This window comes from Canis lupus, chromosome 20 (genome assembly GCF_003254725.2).
Source record: "Canis lupus dingo isolate Sandy chromosome 20, ASM325472v2, whole genome shotgun sequence".
NCBI classification, from domain to species: domain Eukaryota; kingdom Metazoa; phylum Chordata; class Mammalia; order Carnivora; family Canidae; genus Canis; species Canis lupus.
The window spans coordinates 5,014,940-5,032,357 of NC_064262.1; the positions used below are offsets into that span (position 1 = coordinate 5,014,940).

At 41.7% G+C, this 17,418-nt stretch overlaps 1 protein-coding gene across 7 annotated transcripts in view; it reads left to right on the plus strand.

Moving 5' to 3' along the window:
* Positions 1 to 17,418, plus strand: part of C20H3orf20 (chromosome 20 C3orf20 homolog) — a 77,483-nt gene that overhangs the window by 40,362 nt on the left and 19,703 nt on the right. For 5 of the 7 annotated variants that reach the window (XM_049097584.1, XM_025449041.3, XM_049097586.1 and 2 more), the window contains 3 exons: positions 2,099 to 2,230; positions 7,316 to 7,430; positions 8,799 to 9,051. In XM_049097584.1, the coding sequence (XP_048953541.1) occupies positions 2,099 to 2,230; positions 7,316 to 7,430; positions 8,799 to 9,051 (500 nt within the window). The remainder of the gene's footprint in view (positions 1 to 2,098; positions 2,231 to 7,315; positions 7,431 to 8,798; positions 9,052 to 17,418) is intronic. The other 2 variants (XM_049097585.1, XM_049097589.1) reach the window with 1 other exon arrangement.

A 17,418-nucleotide genomic window follows, 5' to 3' on the forward strand; every position in this document is an offset into this window, starting at 1 on the left:
TCAAAATTTGCCTGCTTTTGTTTATTCTTCAGAGCCTTTGGTTTGTTGTTTTATTGTATTTGTGCCAAGGTCTGTAGGAGGGTCAGCCTAGTAGGAACTGACTCAGCTATATTGGAAGTACAACCAGCTGGTTAGTTTCTAGGTTGAGGGCTGGCATGCTTGGTCCAGCATGTGTATAGAAAGTTGACTAGAAAGGGAAAGATCAGTGGATGGGCTAGTACAAAGACTAGTTATGGGGGTTACTAGCCAGATCTGACTTGATGAAGGGGTGCAGCAATATTTTTTAAAGGAGCCATTTCAGGAGAAGAATTCAGTGGCATTCAAGCATCAGCTGTAGGGAATAAATGAGAAGAGAGGGAAGTATAGATGACTCCATAATGGAATATATATCTGGGTGGAAAACAAGTTTCTGAGAGGGTCAGAGATCAGTATGTTTTAGATGTGTTGATTGGGCTCGGTGGCTTTTGTGACATAATCCTCTCTTAGGGTGAGAGATTAGGGATGATGCATATATGTGATGGGCTGGCTCATGAATTCTCAAGAAGATGAGTAGTGAATGAGCTTGAAGAGCACCCACATTTGGGGCACTGGGAAGAGGAAGAGAAACCACCCAGGGGATGAACAGGGATAATAAAAAACAGTTGTACTGTGCTAAGCCTGTGCATATTTTACCCCGTGAGATCTGCTCAGTGTCATAGGAAAAAAACTTCTGTTACTGTCCCCAGGCTCAGAGAAGCTAACCAACTTCCCTAAAATTGCTCCACTGGTAAATAGCAACACTGGGATTTGAACCTTGCCCAACTGTAGCACTTGAGCTCTCAACCACAGCTCTATACTATACCAACTAGGAAAAGAACAGGAGAGGGAGGGTAGGGTTTTTTCTTAAGTGAGAGTGATCAACAAGTATGAAGATGTCAAAAGACTTGGTAAAAAGACAGCCATGGATCAAATATTTTCTGGTTGTTGGAAACCACTAGCATCCAGACTGAAGAGTATGAGAAAGAATTGAATTCAGACCTTGGGGCCAATAAGTGGAATAGCAGAAGCAAATGGAAGGAGTGAAATGAGTATTTCCTTAGTTCAGAGGAGTCCTGAGATACACATAGGTCAGAGACATGAAAGGTGGAAGAAAGCATCACCACACAGCAAGTAGGGCTGCAGACTCCTAGGCCCTTGTGTAGGGCTACTATGCATACATAACTCTCTGCACATGTGAACCATTCAGGGACCTCACAGGATTGTGCTTCCACACCCTGACTATATCTGCTCATGTGTGTTATGGACCTTTGTGGCTTGTGAAACCACTTCCATAATCTTTATCTCATTTGAACCTGATACTAGACTTTGAACTATTTACTACTGAGGAATTTGAGCTTCAGAGAAGCTGGCTTGCTTAATAGAGGCTGAACTGGAACTTACTTCTAGAACACAGAATTCTCAGGAGTGAGTTGCTGTAAAGGCAGCGCATCCTCCCTGTTCCTATCTGCAATCCCACCCCCTTTGGAAGTGATTTTTTTTTTTAAGCTCCTTTGGCTCCTCCTTAGGAGAAGAGTAGTGACATATTTCGTGATTGTGGGGAGGGTACTGAGCATATGTGGCTCAGCCCCTGCTGGGTTCCTTTTGTCATCTGCCCACCCACGCACGGAAGGGTGCATTCTGGTATCTCCTGCCATGTTGTCAGCTCCCCAAGGCATCTCTGCATGCTCTAGAGCAAGGCTCATGGTCAGGCCTGTTGCCTGGGTGGACATATCTGATTCATAGTGTAGACTTATGAGCCAAGCTACATCTCCATCCAGCTCTACTGGAACCAAAGCTGATTCACCTCCAGACTCCTGTGTCTCTTTCAGATTGGTTCTAAGCTTCCGCTGGAAAGGGAAGGGGCAGGAATAGGAAGGCATCTGTTACTTTTTCTGCCAGTCCCCCAAAGAGAGACTGGAATCCTTTCTTTTCTATGAAAGCTAAATTCCAACATAAGACCTGGAAGGACCTTACAGCTTTCTCAACTGCAAGCCAAGTTTTGTGCTTTGTGGTGATGGTAGTAGGGGGAGGGTGGATAATAGAAGCAGAGATCCCCTAAGCACTGTTTCTTCATCTGCAGGTGAATGAGCAAATGAAGCTGATGGTGCTGGCCCAGGACTCCATCACAGTCACCTTTACTTCCCTAAATGAAACAATAACACTCTCTGTATCAGCCAACAACTGTCCCCATGGGGTAGCACATGATAAACGGGTAAGCCAAAGCAGACCAGGTCCCCAGGCCTGACCCCAGGCGTCTCAGTGTGGGTTGCCATTCTATATTTCAGTGTGTGTGCTCCTCCTACCCCTCCACCCCCTGTCCCATGCAGGGCCCTCCCTCTTTCTCTGACTAATGAACTCCTAATCACCTTCTCTGTGAAACATCCGTCTGTTAGGAGTCTTTCAGTTGTGATAGTATCCGAAACAGATTAGCTTAAGCATGAAGAGTAACTGTATTGGCTCAGTAAACTGAGAAGTCTATTGGTAGGCAGCTTTAGGCATGGCTGGATCCAGGCCCTCAAATGATTCCATCAGATATTCCCATTTCTTGGCTCTTCTTTCCTCTTTGTTGCCTTCATTCTCAGAGAGTTTCTCTCTTTATGGTGACAAGATGGTCATAAGCATCTCTGGGCTCAATATTCTACCAGCTTTGCTCTTCCTAGGAGAAAGAGGGCTTCTCTTTCCTTAGCTATCAAGGAAAAGTGCCAACCCCAACATTGCCACCTCTCCCTGAATTGGACCCCATGGCCAGGAGCACATGTTGCTCTCACAGCCCAGGCTTGAGTATCATGTTCATCCTGAGAGCCAAAGGGCATGATCAGCCCCAGGTACACTGCCCTGTTGAAGGATGAGGCAGGAACATCATGGTGCTGTTACCAGAAGAGTGAGAGGTGTTACTAGAAAGAATAACTACCAACGTGTGTTGATGACCCTCTCCACTACCCCCTTTCCCATCCCAAGGAGAGTCTGCCTAACCCTTTGCTTGGCTTTCCCAGCTACGACTCATCTTTATTCTAGCAGTCCTTTACTTATAAACCTATCTTCTCTACCAGACTGAGAATTCCCTGTGAGGCCTATTGACATTTCCCCAGGGCAACAGCATGGGACTGTTAAGTGCTTACTAAATATTTGTTGGGTGGGTAAGAAAACAGTGGAGACTAGAAGCCCAGTTCTTCTATTTTCTGGGTCTTTATGGGTCCTCCTGTGTCCCTGGTCCCGAGTCAACATCATGGAGAGAGGTGGGGAGGATGAGGGGCACACATCCCCAATCCCTGAGGGATTATATTTATATTCATATTTATATATTTATATTTATAGTCTAGTGGAGAACACTTGACATACACCATGAGAGTGAGGTAACCAAGGGTTCATTGATGTAACAGGCTACTTGCATTGCAGATCGGGTGCTTTGCTGGGATTGGTTCATTGGGGAAGGCTCCTTGGAACTTCCTGGGACTCTACCTCCCAGTTTCCATGGGCCCAGTCCCAGCTTATACCTATCAGCCTAGAGGAATTATTAATAGCATCCTCTTTCACTCTCAAAAGTGTCCTGGTTTGGATGCTAATTATATGATCATCCAGAGGGCAGTTCCCCCTCCCTGTGTTCCTATCTGGGGCTGAGCAAGGCTCTGGTACTGCAGGGGCACTTGCCACCAACATGCCACAGGCTCATAGACTCACAGAGCTGATAGAACCCATTAGGAGCAGCCAGCCCAAAGTTCTCACTTTACATCGGGGACATGGAGGCAGGCATTTGTTAGGGACCCATGCTCTATGAACAAGATAGAGAACACCTGTGTTTCTCTTGGAAGAGAGCATTCCATCTATTTTCCCACCACCTTTTTATTTCAGCAGCATTTCAACTTCATTAATTCATTAAGTAATTCAATAAACATTTGTTAACACTTACAGTGTGCCAAGTTGGCTTCTGGGAATGTAGAAATGGAAGAAATCTCATTCCCTCTAGTTCTAAAATACCTTCCATCTAATGGAAGGGGAAACAGCATCAACATCAATTGTAATCCAGCTGGACTGATGCAGTGTGTAGGGGAGAGAGGCACCATGGGAGCCCCTGGGGGACCAGGAGAGAATGTTCGTTAAAGGAGCATTGGAGCATCCAGGAAACTCAGATACTTGTGACTTCAAGCTGCACTGATTATTTCAAAGAGCAAAAGAACCCTGGGTTTGGCTCCATGTGGGCTAAGATGATGATCATGCTTACTGATGAGTCCACCCTGCCCATTTGATTCCATGCTATTACTCTGAAAATTGCTGTTATGTGACTAAGTACACAGGATGTATGAAGTCATATACCTATATTTCTTAAAAACCTTTTTAGACTGTGTAAAAAAAATGTGAGCTTATTTTTCCTACCAAAGGCAAGAGATATTAGAGAATTGTTCTTTCCCATAAAATTGTAGTAATGCTTAGTTTTCCTGACAGCCTCTTATCTGGTAAACACTGGAGTCTGGTTCACAGCTAAGAACCAGGATGTAAGCAATTAAAGACCCCCATGAACAGCCAAAAGAGGTCACTCTATGTCCATGCATCAAACATGCCCTGTGGGCTGAGGAAAGCCCCTCAGTAATTCAAGTCTTATTTTATCTTACCTGAATGCAATCTTGGAATAAGGAGAAGTCCAGAGCTGTGCTGCCCAATATGGTAGTCACACTTCACAAACAGCTACTGAGAACTTGCAATGTGACAAGTCCAAATGGAGATCGGCCACAAGAGAAAATATGCATTGCGTTTCAAAAACTTAGCATGAAGAGAAAATGTAAAATTTCTCATGAATGGTTTGATTGCATGTTAAAATAATCATTTAAAAATATATGTTGGGGGATCCCTGGATGGCGCAGCAGTTTAGCGCCTGCCTTTGGCCCAGGGCACGATCCTGGAGACCCGGGATCGAATCCCACGTCGGGCTCCCGGTGCATGGAGCCTGCTTCTCCCTCTGCCTCTCTCTCTCTCTCTCTCTCACTCTCTCACTCTCTCTGCCTCTCTCTCTCTCTGTCTCTGCCTCTCTCTCTCTCACTGTGTGCCTATCATAAATAAATTAAAATGAAAAAAAATATATGTTGGGTTAGATAAATCTGTTACCAGAATTAATTTCACCTTTAAGAGCTTTTTTAAAATGTGGCTATAGAAATGTTTACAACCACATGTGTAGCTTGCATTTTCTTTATACTGAACCGTGTGGTTCTTGAAGATGGTGTCTTCATCAGGGAAGCTCACAGAGGCAGTTTGCCAGTGTGGTAGAAAGCTGGAAAGTTATTTAAAAGGACATCATAACTCAAAAAGCATAGCTGTCTCGGGGACACTTAGCAAAGGGCTAAGCAGATCAGTATATTAAAACAGCTTCTGGAAACAGTGCTGGGTTCTAGTCAGTAGTTATTGATGTTGACCCAGAAGACTGACTTGCCACAGAAACATCAAGGTCATCAACCCTTCTGTTTGAGAACACAGATTTCAGACTAGATAAACAACAGCAAATGAGGAAATATGGGTTTTATTGTAGGAAACACAATTTCCAAATGTTGGTTTTAGCTGCCAGGTTAAGCATCTTGAAATATTTGTACATGAAATCTTGAGACTCAGAAAATTGTCTCCTCTCTGATTCTTGGACTGTCAGAGCTGCAAGGGGCCCCTGAGAAGACTTGCTAATTGTGCAGGCCGGTCAAGGCTAGGAAGAAGACATAGAGCCTTGGGCCAGCCCCTTCCCTTCTAGTCCTCAGTGTCCCCATCTGTAGAGGGATATGTAAGGGCCTGCCCAGCTTCCACACAATCTGTTCAACTTTTTCCTATGTCTGTGTGTTTGGGGCTGGTTATCATTCATCAGCAAAATCCATGGCAGTCTAGAAAAGCTGAGGGTGGGAAGTAGGGTGGCCTCCTCCTGCTAAGTTCCTGTCAGTGACAGGCTTGTTAAATGGCTTCCCCAGACTCCCATCACCTTGGAAGGAGCCACCTATCAGAGCGTCATGCAGAACGGCAGTCCTAGCTTTTACAGCCCTGCGGCCAGGCTCCTCACTAAATATTTCTATCAAGGCAGTACTTTGAAAGTGAGGCAACACCTCAATTTAAAAGCTTTATTAGCCCACAGTGCCACTTCAAATCCTTTTTGGAAGCAGGCTGAGTATAAATTACAAATAAATAAATAAAATTAGCCTAGAAGCAGCAGCTGTGGCCTAAACCCAGAAGGATAGTTGAGGCTTTGCTATTAACTGAGGCATCCTTTATGGAAGTCCTGCCTACGGGGTAAAGTAGGACACATAGATTGACCATCATTCTTCCAAAAATCTGTCCACTGTCCATCCCATTCTCTCTACCTGAGGCTTCAATTCCACAGAAAATTGTTTCCACAACTTCTCTGTGTTAAGTGGGAGATGTAGAAAGCAAAGATCCTGCCTTCTTGGGGCCAACCAAGTTTATGGGCAAAGGAGGTAAAACATGGTCAGGCCCAGGGTGGAAAGGACAGGCACGGGCCAAAGCTCGGATTTAGCATGGGGAGCATTGCTCCCAGCTGAGGAAATCAGCAAAGGCCTCCTGGAGGAAAGGTCAGGCTCTGACTGCCATGGACTCTAAAATCTGAGCCTAGGTCTGTATGCCATTGAACTGCTCCAGCAGAGGTAGAGGTTGAACCCCACAGAAACCTTGCCATCCTGTGAGGGCCTCAGAGCCAGAATGGCCTTTCAGCATGGCTCTGAATTGAGGCAGGAGGCCTGGGCCTTTGATCCCAACAGGGACCAGTCAATCTATGTAACCTTGGCTATGAGCAGTTTCTCATCTGAGATATTCTGGCAGCTGTAGGGAGCACGGGGGCACCGGGGGATGCATATAGAGGGGGCCTAACAGCAGAGATCCCAAAGAGGCCTTTGTCTATCTAGCTATTCATAATGCAGCAAGCATTAATTGAGCGCCTTCTGCATGACAGGTGCTTGGACACCAAAGAGACCAAGACTTGGCCCCTGCCCTCTAAGAGCTTATGGTCCTGTAGGCAAGATAGTCTCAGATGCATCCAATTACTTCATAAAGGGTTAACTCTGACTTCAGGCTACATGGAGAGCAAGGAACAGTTCTGCCCAGTAGAGTCAGGGAAACCCTCCGACGAGGTTTTTGAGTCAACTTTGAGTCAAGTTGGGCTGATGTGCCGGAATTCACTGAGCAGAGGGCAAGAGAGAGGCGTGTCGCGGCAGAGGGGACAGCACGGCCGCCAGCCAGAGCAAGGCCTAGCTGTTGGTGGGCTGGACCCGTGGCTCCTGGCAGGGAGGCAACAATGCTCTCCTCCTTGGCCTCTCCCCAGCTGCTGGCCCGCATGGACGACAAGATAGCTAAGATGAACCGAGCTCTGGCAGAGATGAGGAAGCGATTTCAAAAGACAGTGTCACAGTTTATGAATTCTGTCTTGCTGACAGCAGGTAAGGGGCAGAAAGATGGGTGATGCCTATCTGATAACTTCCTAAATCCTGGGTCACCTACAAGGCACCTCTGAGGACAGCTCTTTGCCACCCAGGGAGGTGGGCAGGCAGGGCAATTTCCTCATTGGTAGATGGAGTGACGAGGCCCAGGCCGCTGAAGTAAAGATACTCACTCAGGGCCATGTCGGGAGTAGTGGTGGCCTTCACAGCCTTCAGTTTCTGAGCACCGCCCCGTGTGTCCTCAGCGTCTCCTGTGGTTGTTTTATTTCTCCTGGGCCTCCCGTCGTTGTTCTGTGACTCTCTGACCCACTCCTACAGCTGGTTCACCTTTCAGTTCTGTCTCCCATATTGTCCGTCATCCATTTGCAGACCCTGTTCCTCTCTGTGGACAACCTTGATAGAAGGGAAAAAAGCAGCCAGCTCACCAGGCTGTCCCTGTTAGGCCACAAGGGCTCCCCCCAGCGCCAGCATGGTGACCTCGGGACCCCTCTCACATCTAGGGTCTCTCGCTGAGGAGCCTGGGGACAAAGGAACAGTGACTTCCATTCCATGCCACCCCCTGGCTGGTTAACGGGGGGGGGGGGGGTGGGGGGGGTGGAGTTGCTGTGCTCCAAGGAGTTTCTCCTCATCCCTAAAGACTCAATTCAACTGTATCTCTCCTCCAGAAAGCCTTCCTTGATTCCCCCCAACAGAATGAGTCTCATACTCTTCTGGGTTCCCACATAATAAATATGCTCTAATTATAAGTCTTACTACCTAGCATTGTGAATATTTCTTTGCCCATCCCCCTCATACCCTGGTTAGGAGTTCTCAGAGGCAGGGAACCCTGTTTGGGTCATCTATATATTCCCAGTGTCCAATAAATGTTTGGTAAGCGAATAAGAAATGAAAATCCCAGGCCTCAGAAGTTTTCAAGTCTAGTAGAGAAACTAAAACAAGAATTCGAATAAATACAACAAAGAAAGTAGTGGAAATTACTTATCTCTGGAGATACAGGCAACAGCATTCTCAGGAAAGAGAACAGTATGGAGACATTGTGTACCCAGTGCACTAAGAGTGCAATGGAGGACACAGAGCTGAATGAAACATGGGCTTCATAGCGAAAGAGGGATCCCAGCTGAGTCTTGACGAACAAATAGAAATGCGATTGATTTGTTCTGACATTCAGCCAACATTTACTGATCCACTAACTGTACTAGGGTTGGAGCTGTGTGCTGGACACCAGAGGGGGGGGCAGCTTGGCCAGAGAACATGCAAGAGTGGAGGAGTGGCATGGAAGATGAGCTGCAGGGCTGCTGATAGGCAGAGCCCCACAGCAGGGCAGGGAAGGCCACGAGGGAGAGTGACAGCTGTGTCTTCTGTTAACAGGCCTGTTCACCATTGAATACCCGGTTAAGGAAGAGGCAGAAATCAATCGAACCAGGGTAAAATCGAGTCTCTATCTTGAGCGGAGCACCAAGCCAACTGGATACTCAGGAGAAGCCCTTTTACTACGATCTCAGTCAGCCCGACTGGAATCCTCAGTTGGAGAGTCTTCGAAGGAAGAACATGAGTCTGTTTCTGTAAGCCCCACACGGAAGAAGAGTATCAAGATCCAACCCAAAGCTGTGGTCACACCCAGGTGGGCTTGGGCCTTCAATTCTTCTGGCCTCCATGTGTCAGACATGGTGATGGAGGCACACAGTGGAGAACAAAACAGACGAGGCCCCTCCCTCTTGGAGCTGAAATTTTAGGGGCGAGAGAAGATAGACAACAAACACATGAAGGAATGAAGTCATTTTAGGTAGCAAAGAAAGTAAATCAGGTCTAGGAAGAAAGTAAATCAGGGTCACAGGTTAAAGCAGAAGCTGGCAAACTAGGGCCATTCATCTAACCTGGCCCCACTGCCTGCCTTTTTATGATTGAACTAAGTAGGAAGAGTTTTTACCTTTTGAAATGCTTGAGGGAAAAAGATCAAAAGGAGAATAATTTATGGCATGTGCAATGTCATAAAATTTAAATGTCAGGATCCATAAGTAAGGTTTTATTAGAACAGCCACTCCCACTCATTTACATATTGCCCAGAGCTACTTTCCCCACTACCACAGAAATGTTGAGTAATTATGACCAAGACCATCTGGCCTGCAAAAACTAGAGTATTTACTATCTGGCCCTTTATAGAAAATGTTGACTAACGCCAGGGGTGGAGAGGGACTAGGAAGTGAGGTGGGAGTGCTAAATGAGATAGACGGTCAGGGAAGGCATTTCTGAGGAGCTGATATTTAAGTGGGGACCCAGGATAAGAAACAGGCAGCTATAGAGAAGGGCAGGGAAGGAACAGTAGGCAGAGGGTAGAGCAAGCAGAGACCTGTGACAGAAACAAGTTTGGTATATGTGAGGGAAAGAAAGACAACCAGGGTGGAACATGGTGATAAAGAGGGGAGACCCTGTGAATTGAGGACAGAGAGGTAGGCAAGAGCCAGATCAAAGGTCCTTGTTAGTGTTGTAGGAAGCCATTCCATAACTTTAAGACAGGAACTGATATCATCTGATTCATGGGTTTTTTAACTTAAAGAATATCTTTTATATTTTTTATTTTAATTTTATATAATATTTAATTATATAAACCTTAATATAATCTTAAAATGCTTGGAAGAAAAGCATTTGGGGGCCTATTAAAGCATTTTCATATAATATTAATGTTTCTGTATAAAAACACAGAAAAATGAATAAATCCTAAGCATATAGCTCAATGCATATCACAAAATGAACATATCTTATAACTAAACCAAGAAACAGAACATCACCAGCTTCTTAGAAGTGCCCTCTTGTCCCCTTTCAAGGGCTTCCTCCTCAAAGGAAGAGTTCTAACTTCGTAGTTTAGTGGGGTTTTTTTAACTTTATTGAAATGAACTATTCCTCACGCATTCTTGGCCTCTAGCCTCTTTTGCTCAACATTATAATTGTGAGTTGTTGTGTGTAGCAATAGTTTGCTCATTTTCATTGTATAAGCTATTATTTGAATACACTAAAAATTATGCATTCTAATGTTCATGGATATTTGGGTTGTCTACAGTTTTCGTAATGATCAACTGTGCTAGTGAAAGTATATATCCTTATTTATGGTTGGTATATGCCTGGGTGTGAGATGGTACATGTCTCACTTGTAGTAGGGACTGGCCATTGTCTGGAGTGGTGGTATCAAGTTCTAGTCCCACCAGCAACAGTGAGAGCTCCCGTTACTCCACATCCTCACTAATGCTTGTAATTGCCAATCATTTTAATTATAGTCATTCTATAATGATGATACGGGTTTTCATTTGTATTTCCCTGGTGGCTGTAGAGGTTGAGTACCTTTGAGTATGAGTATATCTCATTCATGGACCATTTTGGATATTCTCTTTGTAAAGGGCCTGTTTAGCATTCTCATCCATTTTTCTTTCTTTCTTTTATTTTCTCATCCATTTTTCTACTGGTTATTTCCCTTTTCTTGATTTATGTTTTGGAGTTCTTTGTATGCTGTGGGTACAAGACTTTCTTCATGTTGCGAATGATCTTACACTTACTCTGGTAATGATGTCTACTGAGGAACAGAAGCTGGAGAATTTAATGTCAATTTTTCAATATTTTTCTTTATAATGAGCTTTTTGTATCCTATTTAAGAACTTGACATAACATTATGCATGACAGTATTCACTAAAGTAACTTTTCTAGTAATTTTTTTAACTTTTACATTGTTTGCCCTCCACCTGGAAATTTCTTTTTTTTTTTTTAAATTATTTATTTATTTATTTATTTATGATAGTCACAGAGAGAGAGAGAGAGGCAGAGACACAGGTAGAGGGAGAAGCAGGCTCCATGCACTGGGAGCCCGACGTGGGATTCGATCCCGGGTCTCCAGGATCGCGTCCTGGGCCAAAGGCAGGCGCCAAACCGCTGCGCCACCCAGGGATCCCTCCACCTGGAAATTTCTGTGGTGATGTGAAATAGGAATCAAGTTTTAATTTTTTCCATACATATATAAAGGATTGTAACTTCCCCAAGGCTCTTTGGCACAAACTCTGTCACAAAATAAGGGGTTCTATGTATATAAATCAGGGCACATTTTCCAGACTCCCTATTTTGTTTCCTATTTGTCCAACCTTTTACCAATACCAGACTGTCCGATTAATCATAACTCTATGATAAGTATTGATATACAGCACACTAAGTACTCAAACTTTATTGCTCTAAAGCTTTTGGCTGTTCTTCACCTTTTATATTTCCATATAATTTTAGAATCACCTTGTCAACTTAAAAAAATATATCTTGGGATTTCAATGGAATTGTTAATGTCTTTGTAATATCGGAGTATTTCAATCCAAGAACATGGTATATCTTTTTATTTATTTATTTATTTACTTACTTTATTTATTTATGTATGTATGTCTTCTCTAATCTCCCTATAGTTTGTAGTTTTCAACAGAGAGGCCTATGTGTCTTTCATTAGTCTTATTTTAGAGTATTTAATAGTTTTTGTACTTATCATAAATTATGGGTTTTTAAAATTTTTTAATTAATTATTTATTTATTTTGAGAGAGAGAGAGAGAGAGCACGAGCCAGGGGAGGGGCAGAGGGACAGGGAGAGAAATCCTCAAGTGGACTCCCTGCTGAGTGTGGCCCAGTGTGGGGCTTGATCCCAGGACCCCAAGATCATGACCTGAGCTGAAGTCAAGAGCTGGACACTCAACTGACTGAGCCTCCCAGGTGCCCCTATAACTTATGCTTTTAATTTAATTATCCTATTTGTTGCTGGTTATAGAAAGGCAGTTGATTATATCTCAATTTAAATTTATTTTAAATTTACTTACAGTGAACTTTACTTGGTGTAAAAGTCTGAGTTTTGGTAACTGCATAGAGTTGTATAACCACCACCATAGCCAAACTGCAGAATGGTTTTATCACCTCCCACCAACCCCCCTCCCCCCACAGAGTCTGTTGTGTAGCCCCTGTGTAGTCAAACTCTTCATTCACCTTTAATCTCTAGCAACCCCTGACCTATTCTTTGTAGCTATTTCTAAACCATTTTCTAAAATGTCATATAAATGGAATTACACTAGGTAGAGCCTTTTGAGTCTAGCTTCTTTCACTTAGCATAATGCACGCAAGATTCATCCATGTTATTGCATGTATCAACAGTTCATTTATTCTTATTGCTGAGTAGTATCCTATTTTAGGGGGCTCCAACACTATCCCCACATTCAGAGATTTATTGGAATTCAAGGGACTTAGTATATAGTTTCATTAATATATTAGGTTTATTATAGTGAAAAGATACATAACAGGATCAGCAAGGGTAAGAGATGCAGGTAGAATCTGGATAAATCCATACACAGACTTCCTTATGTTCTCTCCCTCTTGTGAAGGGATGTACCAAGCACGCTCCTTTCTCTAGCAGTGAAAAAGACAGTAATACATGCAATATTTCTGCCCAAGGGTGCTCATTAAAGACTCAGAGTCCAAGGTTTTTATTGTGTGATTGTTACACAGGCACTCTCTGCCTAGCAGATATCAAAATTCCAGACAATTCCAGACTGCTAGAGGGAAAGCAGGTGTTCAACATAAATCACATTGTTTATAACAAAGAGTCTGGGCTTAGTGTAGGAAATGGTTCAAGTGCCAAGTTTCTAGACATCAGTGAAATGCCAACCTTGTAAGCTTGTCTTTCTAAAGATAGCAGCCTCAGGCCTTCTATGTTAACTCTTCTGCATATATTACATGGCATGGATGGGCAGAAATTTATTTATCCATTCATCTATTAAAATACATTTGGATTATTTTCAGGTTTTGGTGATTATGAATAAAACTCCTATAAATACTCAACAACTTTATGTGAGCATAGTTTTTCATTTCACTTGGGTAAATACTTCAGAGCTAGATTGCGGGGTTGTATATAAATATATACTTACTTTGTAAGAAACTGCCAACTGTTTTCCCAAGTAGCTGCACTGTTATGCATTGCCATCCACAGTGTATGAGGGTTCCAGTTGCTCCAAATCTTTGTCAGTCGTTGGTATTGTCAGCTTTTCAAAAATATTTTACCCATTCTAATAGATTGTGTAGTGATATCTCATTATCATTTTAATTTACATTTCTCTGATAACAAATGATGTTGAATATCCTTCCATGGGCTTGGAATAATGGAATATCCTTCTATTATTCAGCAAAATGTCTGTTCAGATCTTATGTGCATTTTTAAAGTAGGTTATTTGTATTCGTATTGTTGAGTTTTGAGAGTTCCTTATTCTGGATATAAGTCCTTTATCAGAAACATGACTTGAAATATTTCTCCCAGGTTCTGTGGTTTGTTTTTCATTTTCTTAACATGGTTTTCTTGTTGTTGTTTGAGCAAAATGTATTTTGATATAGTCCGATTTATAATTTTCTTTTCTTTTCTGGATTGTGCTTTTGGTGTCATATCTAAAAACTCTGCCTAACCCTGTGGTTATCAATCAGAGATTGTTCTGATCTTCAGAGGACCTTTAGCCATATTGGGAGACATTTTTTAATTGTTACAACTTGGAAGGGGTTGCTACTCTATCAGGTAGGTAGAGGTCAAAGATGCCACTAAACATCCTACAATGCACAAAATGATCTGCACCACCACACAGAAGAATTATACAGTCCAAAATGTCAATAATGCTGACTGAGAAATTGGTCTAACCCAGTGTCACAAAGTTTTTCTTCGAAGTTTTATAGTTTTATGTTACATGTAGACCTATGATCCATTTTGAGTTACTTTTTGTTTAAGGTACAAAGTTTGAGTTGAAGCTTATTTATTTTGCATATGGATATCCAGTTGTTCCAGACCATTTTTTGAAAAGATGTTCTTTTCTCTGTTGTCTTTGTACTTGTTTAAAAAATCAATTTGTGGGCAGCCCGGGTGGCTCAGCAGTTTAGCACTGCCTTGGGCCCAGGGTGTGATCCTAGAGACCTGGGATGGAGTTGCGTGTCCGGCTCCCTGCATGGAGCTTGCTTCTCCCTCTGCCTGTGTCTCTGCCTCTCTCTCTCTGTGTGTCTCATGAATAAATAAATAAAAGCTTTAAAAAAATAAAAAATAAAAATAAATAAAAATAAAAAATCAATTTGCCATGTATGTGTGGTTTTCTTTCTATTTTGGTAATATGGTGAACTATGTTGGTTTCAAATGCTGAACTAGTCTTGCATTCTTGGGATAAACTCTGCTTAGTCATAAAGTATTATTATTTTTCTCTGTTGCTAGATTCAATTTACTAATATTTTGGGGAGAATTTATATACATATAGTGATGAGGGTTATTCATCTGTAGTTTTTTGGTAATGTTTTTGTCTGCTTTATCAGGGTAATGTTGGCCTAATAAAATGAGTTGGGAAGTAGTCCTTTCTCTTCTATTTTGTGTTAAATTGGTATTTTTTTCTTAAATTCACCAGTGAAACCATCTTGCCTAACATTTTCTTTATTAGAAAGCTCCTTAAAACAAACTTAATTTTAATGAATACAGGACTATTCTGGACATCTGTTTTTCTTGAGTGAATTTTGATGGCTTGTGTCTTTAAAGGAATTGACCTATTTCATCTAACATACTGAATTTATATGCATAGAATTGTTTATTGTATTCCCTTATCTTTTTAACGTGTGTAAGGTCTTTATGTGATATCCTCTTTTTTATTTTTAATGGTAATTTGGGTCTTCTCTCTTCTTTTTCTTTTTAAAGATTTTATTTATTTGTTCATGAGAGACACAGAGAGAGAGAGGCAGAGACATAGGCAGAGGGAGAAGCAGGCTCCCCATGGGGAGCTTGATGCAGGACTTCATCCCAGGACCCCAGGATCACGACCTGAGCTGAAGGCAGATGCTCAACCACTGAGTCACCCAGGTGCCCTGTAATCTGGCTTTAGTATCAGGGTGATGCTGGCCTCAGAATAAATTCAAAACAACATTCCTTCCTCTTCTATATTTTGAAAGTTTGACAATAGGTATTAATTCTTTAAATAAATGTTTGGTAGAATTCACATGTGACACCATCTGGTCCTGGACTTTTGTTTACTGGGATCTTTTTGATTACTGATTCAATTCTATTCCATAATTGATCTGTTCAAATTTTCTATTTCTTTCTGATTCAGTTTTAGGAGGTTATATGTTTATAGCAATTTATCCATTTCTTTTAGGGTGTCCAGTTTGTTAGCATGTATTTAATAATATTCTCTTTTAATCTTTTATATTTCTGTGGTGGTGATTGTTATTTCTCCTCTTTCATTTCTTTTTTTTTAATTTATTTTATTTTTTAAAATTTATTTTATTTATTTATTTATTCATGAAAGACACACACACACACAGAGGCAGAGAGACACAGGCAGAGGAAGAAGCAGGCTCCATGCAGGGAGCCCAATGCGGAACTCAATCCTGGAACCCCAGGATCACACCCTGGGCTGAAGGCGTGCCAAACTGCTGAGCCACCCAGGGACACCCCTCCTTTCATTTCTGATATTTCAGTCCTTTTTCTCTCTCTGTTTTTGTTTGTTTGTTGAAGGTTTATCAATTTTGTTGATCTTTTCAAAGAACCAGGTCCTGGATTCATTGATCGGTTTATTAATTTTTTAGTTTCTATTTTGTTTATTTCTGCTCTAATCTTTACTTTTTCTACTAGTTCTGTTTTTTGTTGTTGTTGTTGTTGTTGTTGTTGTTGTTTTTCTAGTTCCTTTAGGTGTAAGTTTGGGTTGTTTGAGATTTTTCTTGTTTCTTAAGTTTATATTACTATACTCTTCCCTCTTTTTTTTTTATTTTTTTTTTTTATACTCTTCCTTCTTAAAACTGCTTTTGCTGTATCCCAAAGATTTTGGACCATTATGTTTTTCATTTTCATTTGTTCCCATGTATTTTTTTTAATTTCCTCTTTCTTAGTTCACCCATTCATTGTTTAGGAGCATGTTGTTTAACCTCCATGTATTTGTGGTCTTTCCAGATTTTTCATAGTGGTTGATTTCTAGTTTCATAGCACTGTGGTCAGAAAAGGTACATAGTATGACTTCAATCTTTTTTAATTTATTGAGAGTTTATTGTAGCCTAATATGTGATCTATTCTGGAAAATATTCCATGTGCAGTTGAAAAGAATGTATATTCTGCTGTTTTAGGATGGAATGTTCTGAATTTATCTGTTAGATCCATGGTCCAATATGTCATTCAAAGCCACTGATTCCTGTTGATTTTCCATTTGGACAATCTATTCATTGATGCAAATGGTGTGTTAAAGTCTCCTACTCTTTTTAAAAAAAGATTTTATTTATTTATTCATGACAGACACAGAGAGAGAGGCAGAGACACAGGCAGAGGGAGAAGCAGGCTCCCTGTAGGGAGCCTAATATGGAACTTGATTCCAGGACCCCAGAATCATGACCTGAGCTGAAGGCAGACTGCTCAACCACTGAGCCACGCATGTGTCCCAAAGTCCCCTACTCTTATTGCACTACTAAGAATTACTTCCTTTATGTTTGTTATTAACTGTTTTATGTATTTGGGTGTTCCCATGTTGGGTGAATAAATAGTTAAGTTTTCTTGTTGTATTTTTCCCTTTTTGATTATATAGTGTTCTTCTTGGTCTCTTGTTACAGTCTTTGTTTTAAAGTCTGCTTTAGGGACGCTTGGGTGGCTCAGTAGTTGAGCATCTGCCTTTGGCTCAGGGCATAATCCCAGGACTCTGGGATCGAGTCCCACATCAGGCTTTTTGCATGAAGCCTGCTTCTCCCTCTGCCTATCTCTCTCTCTCTCTCTTTCTCTCTCTCTCTCTCTCTCTCTCTCGAATAAATAAATAAATAAAAACCTTAAAAAAAAGTAAAGTCTGCTTTGTCTGGTATAAGTATTGCTACTCAGGGTTTCTTTTCACTTCCATTTGCATGATAAATTTGTTTCTTTTCACTTCCATTCTCCATTCCTTCACTTTTAACCTACATGTGTCTTTAGGTCTGAAATTAGACTCTTGTAGACCATTACTT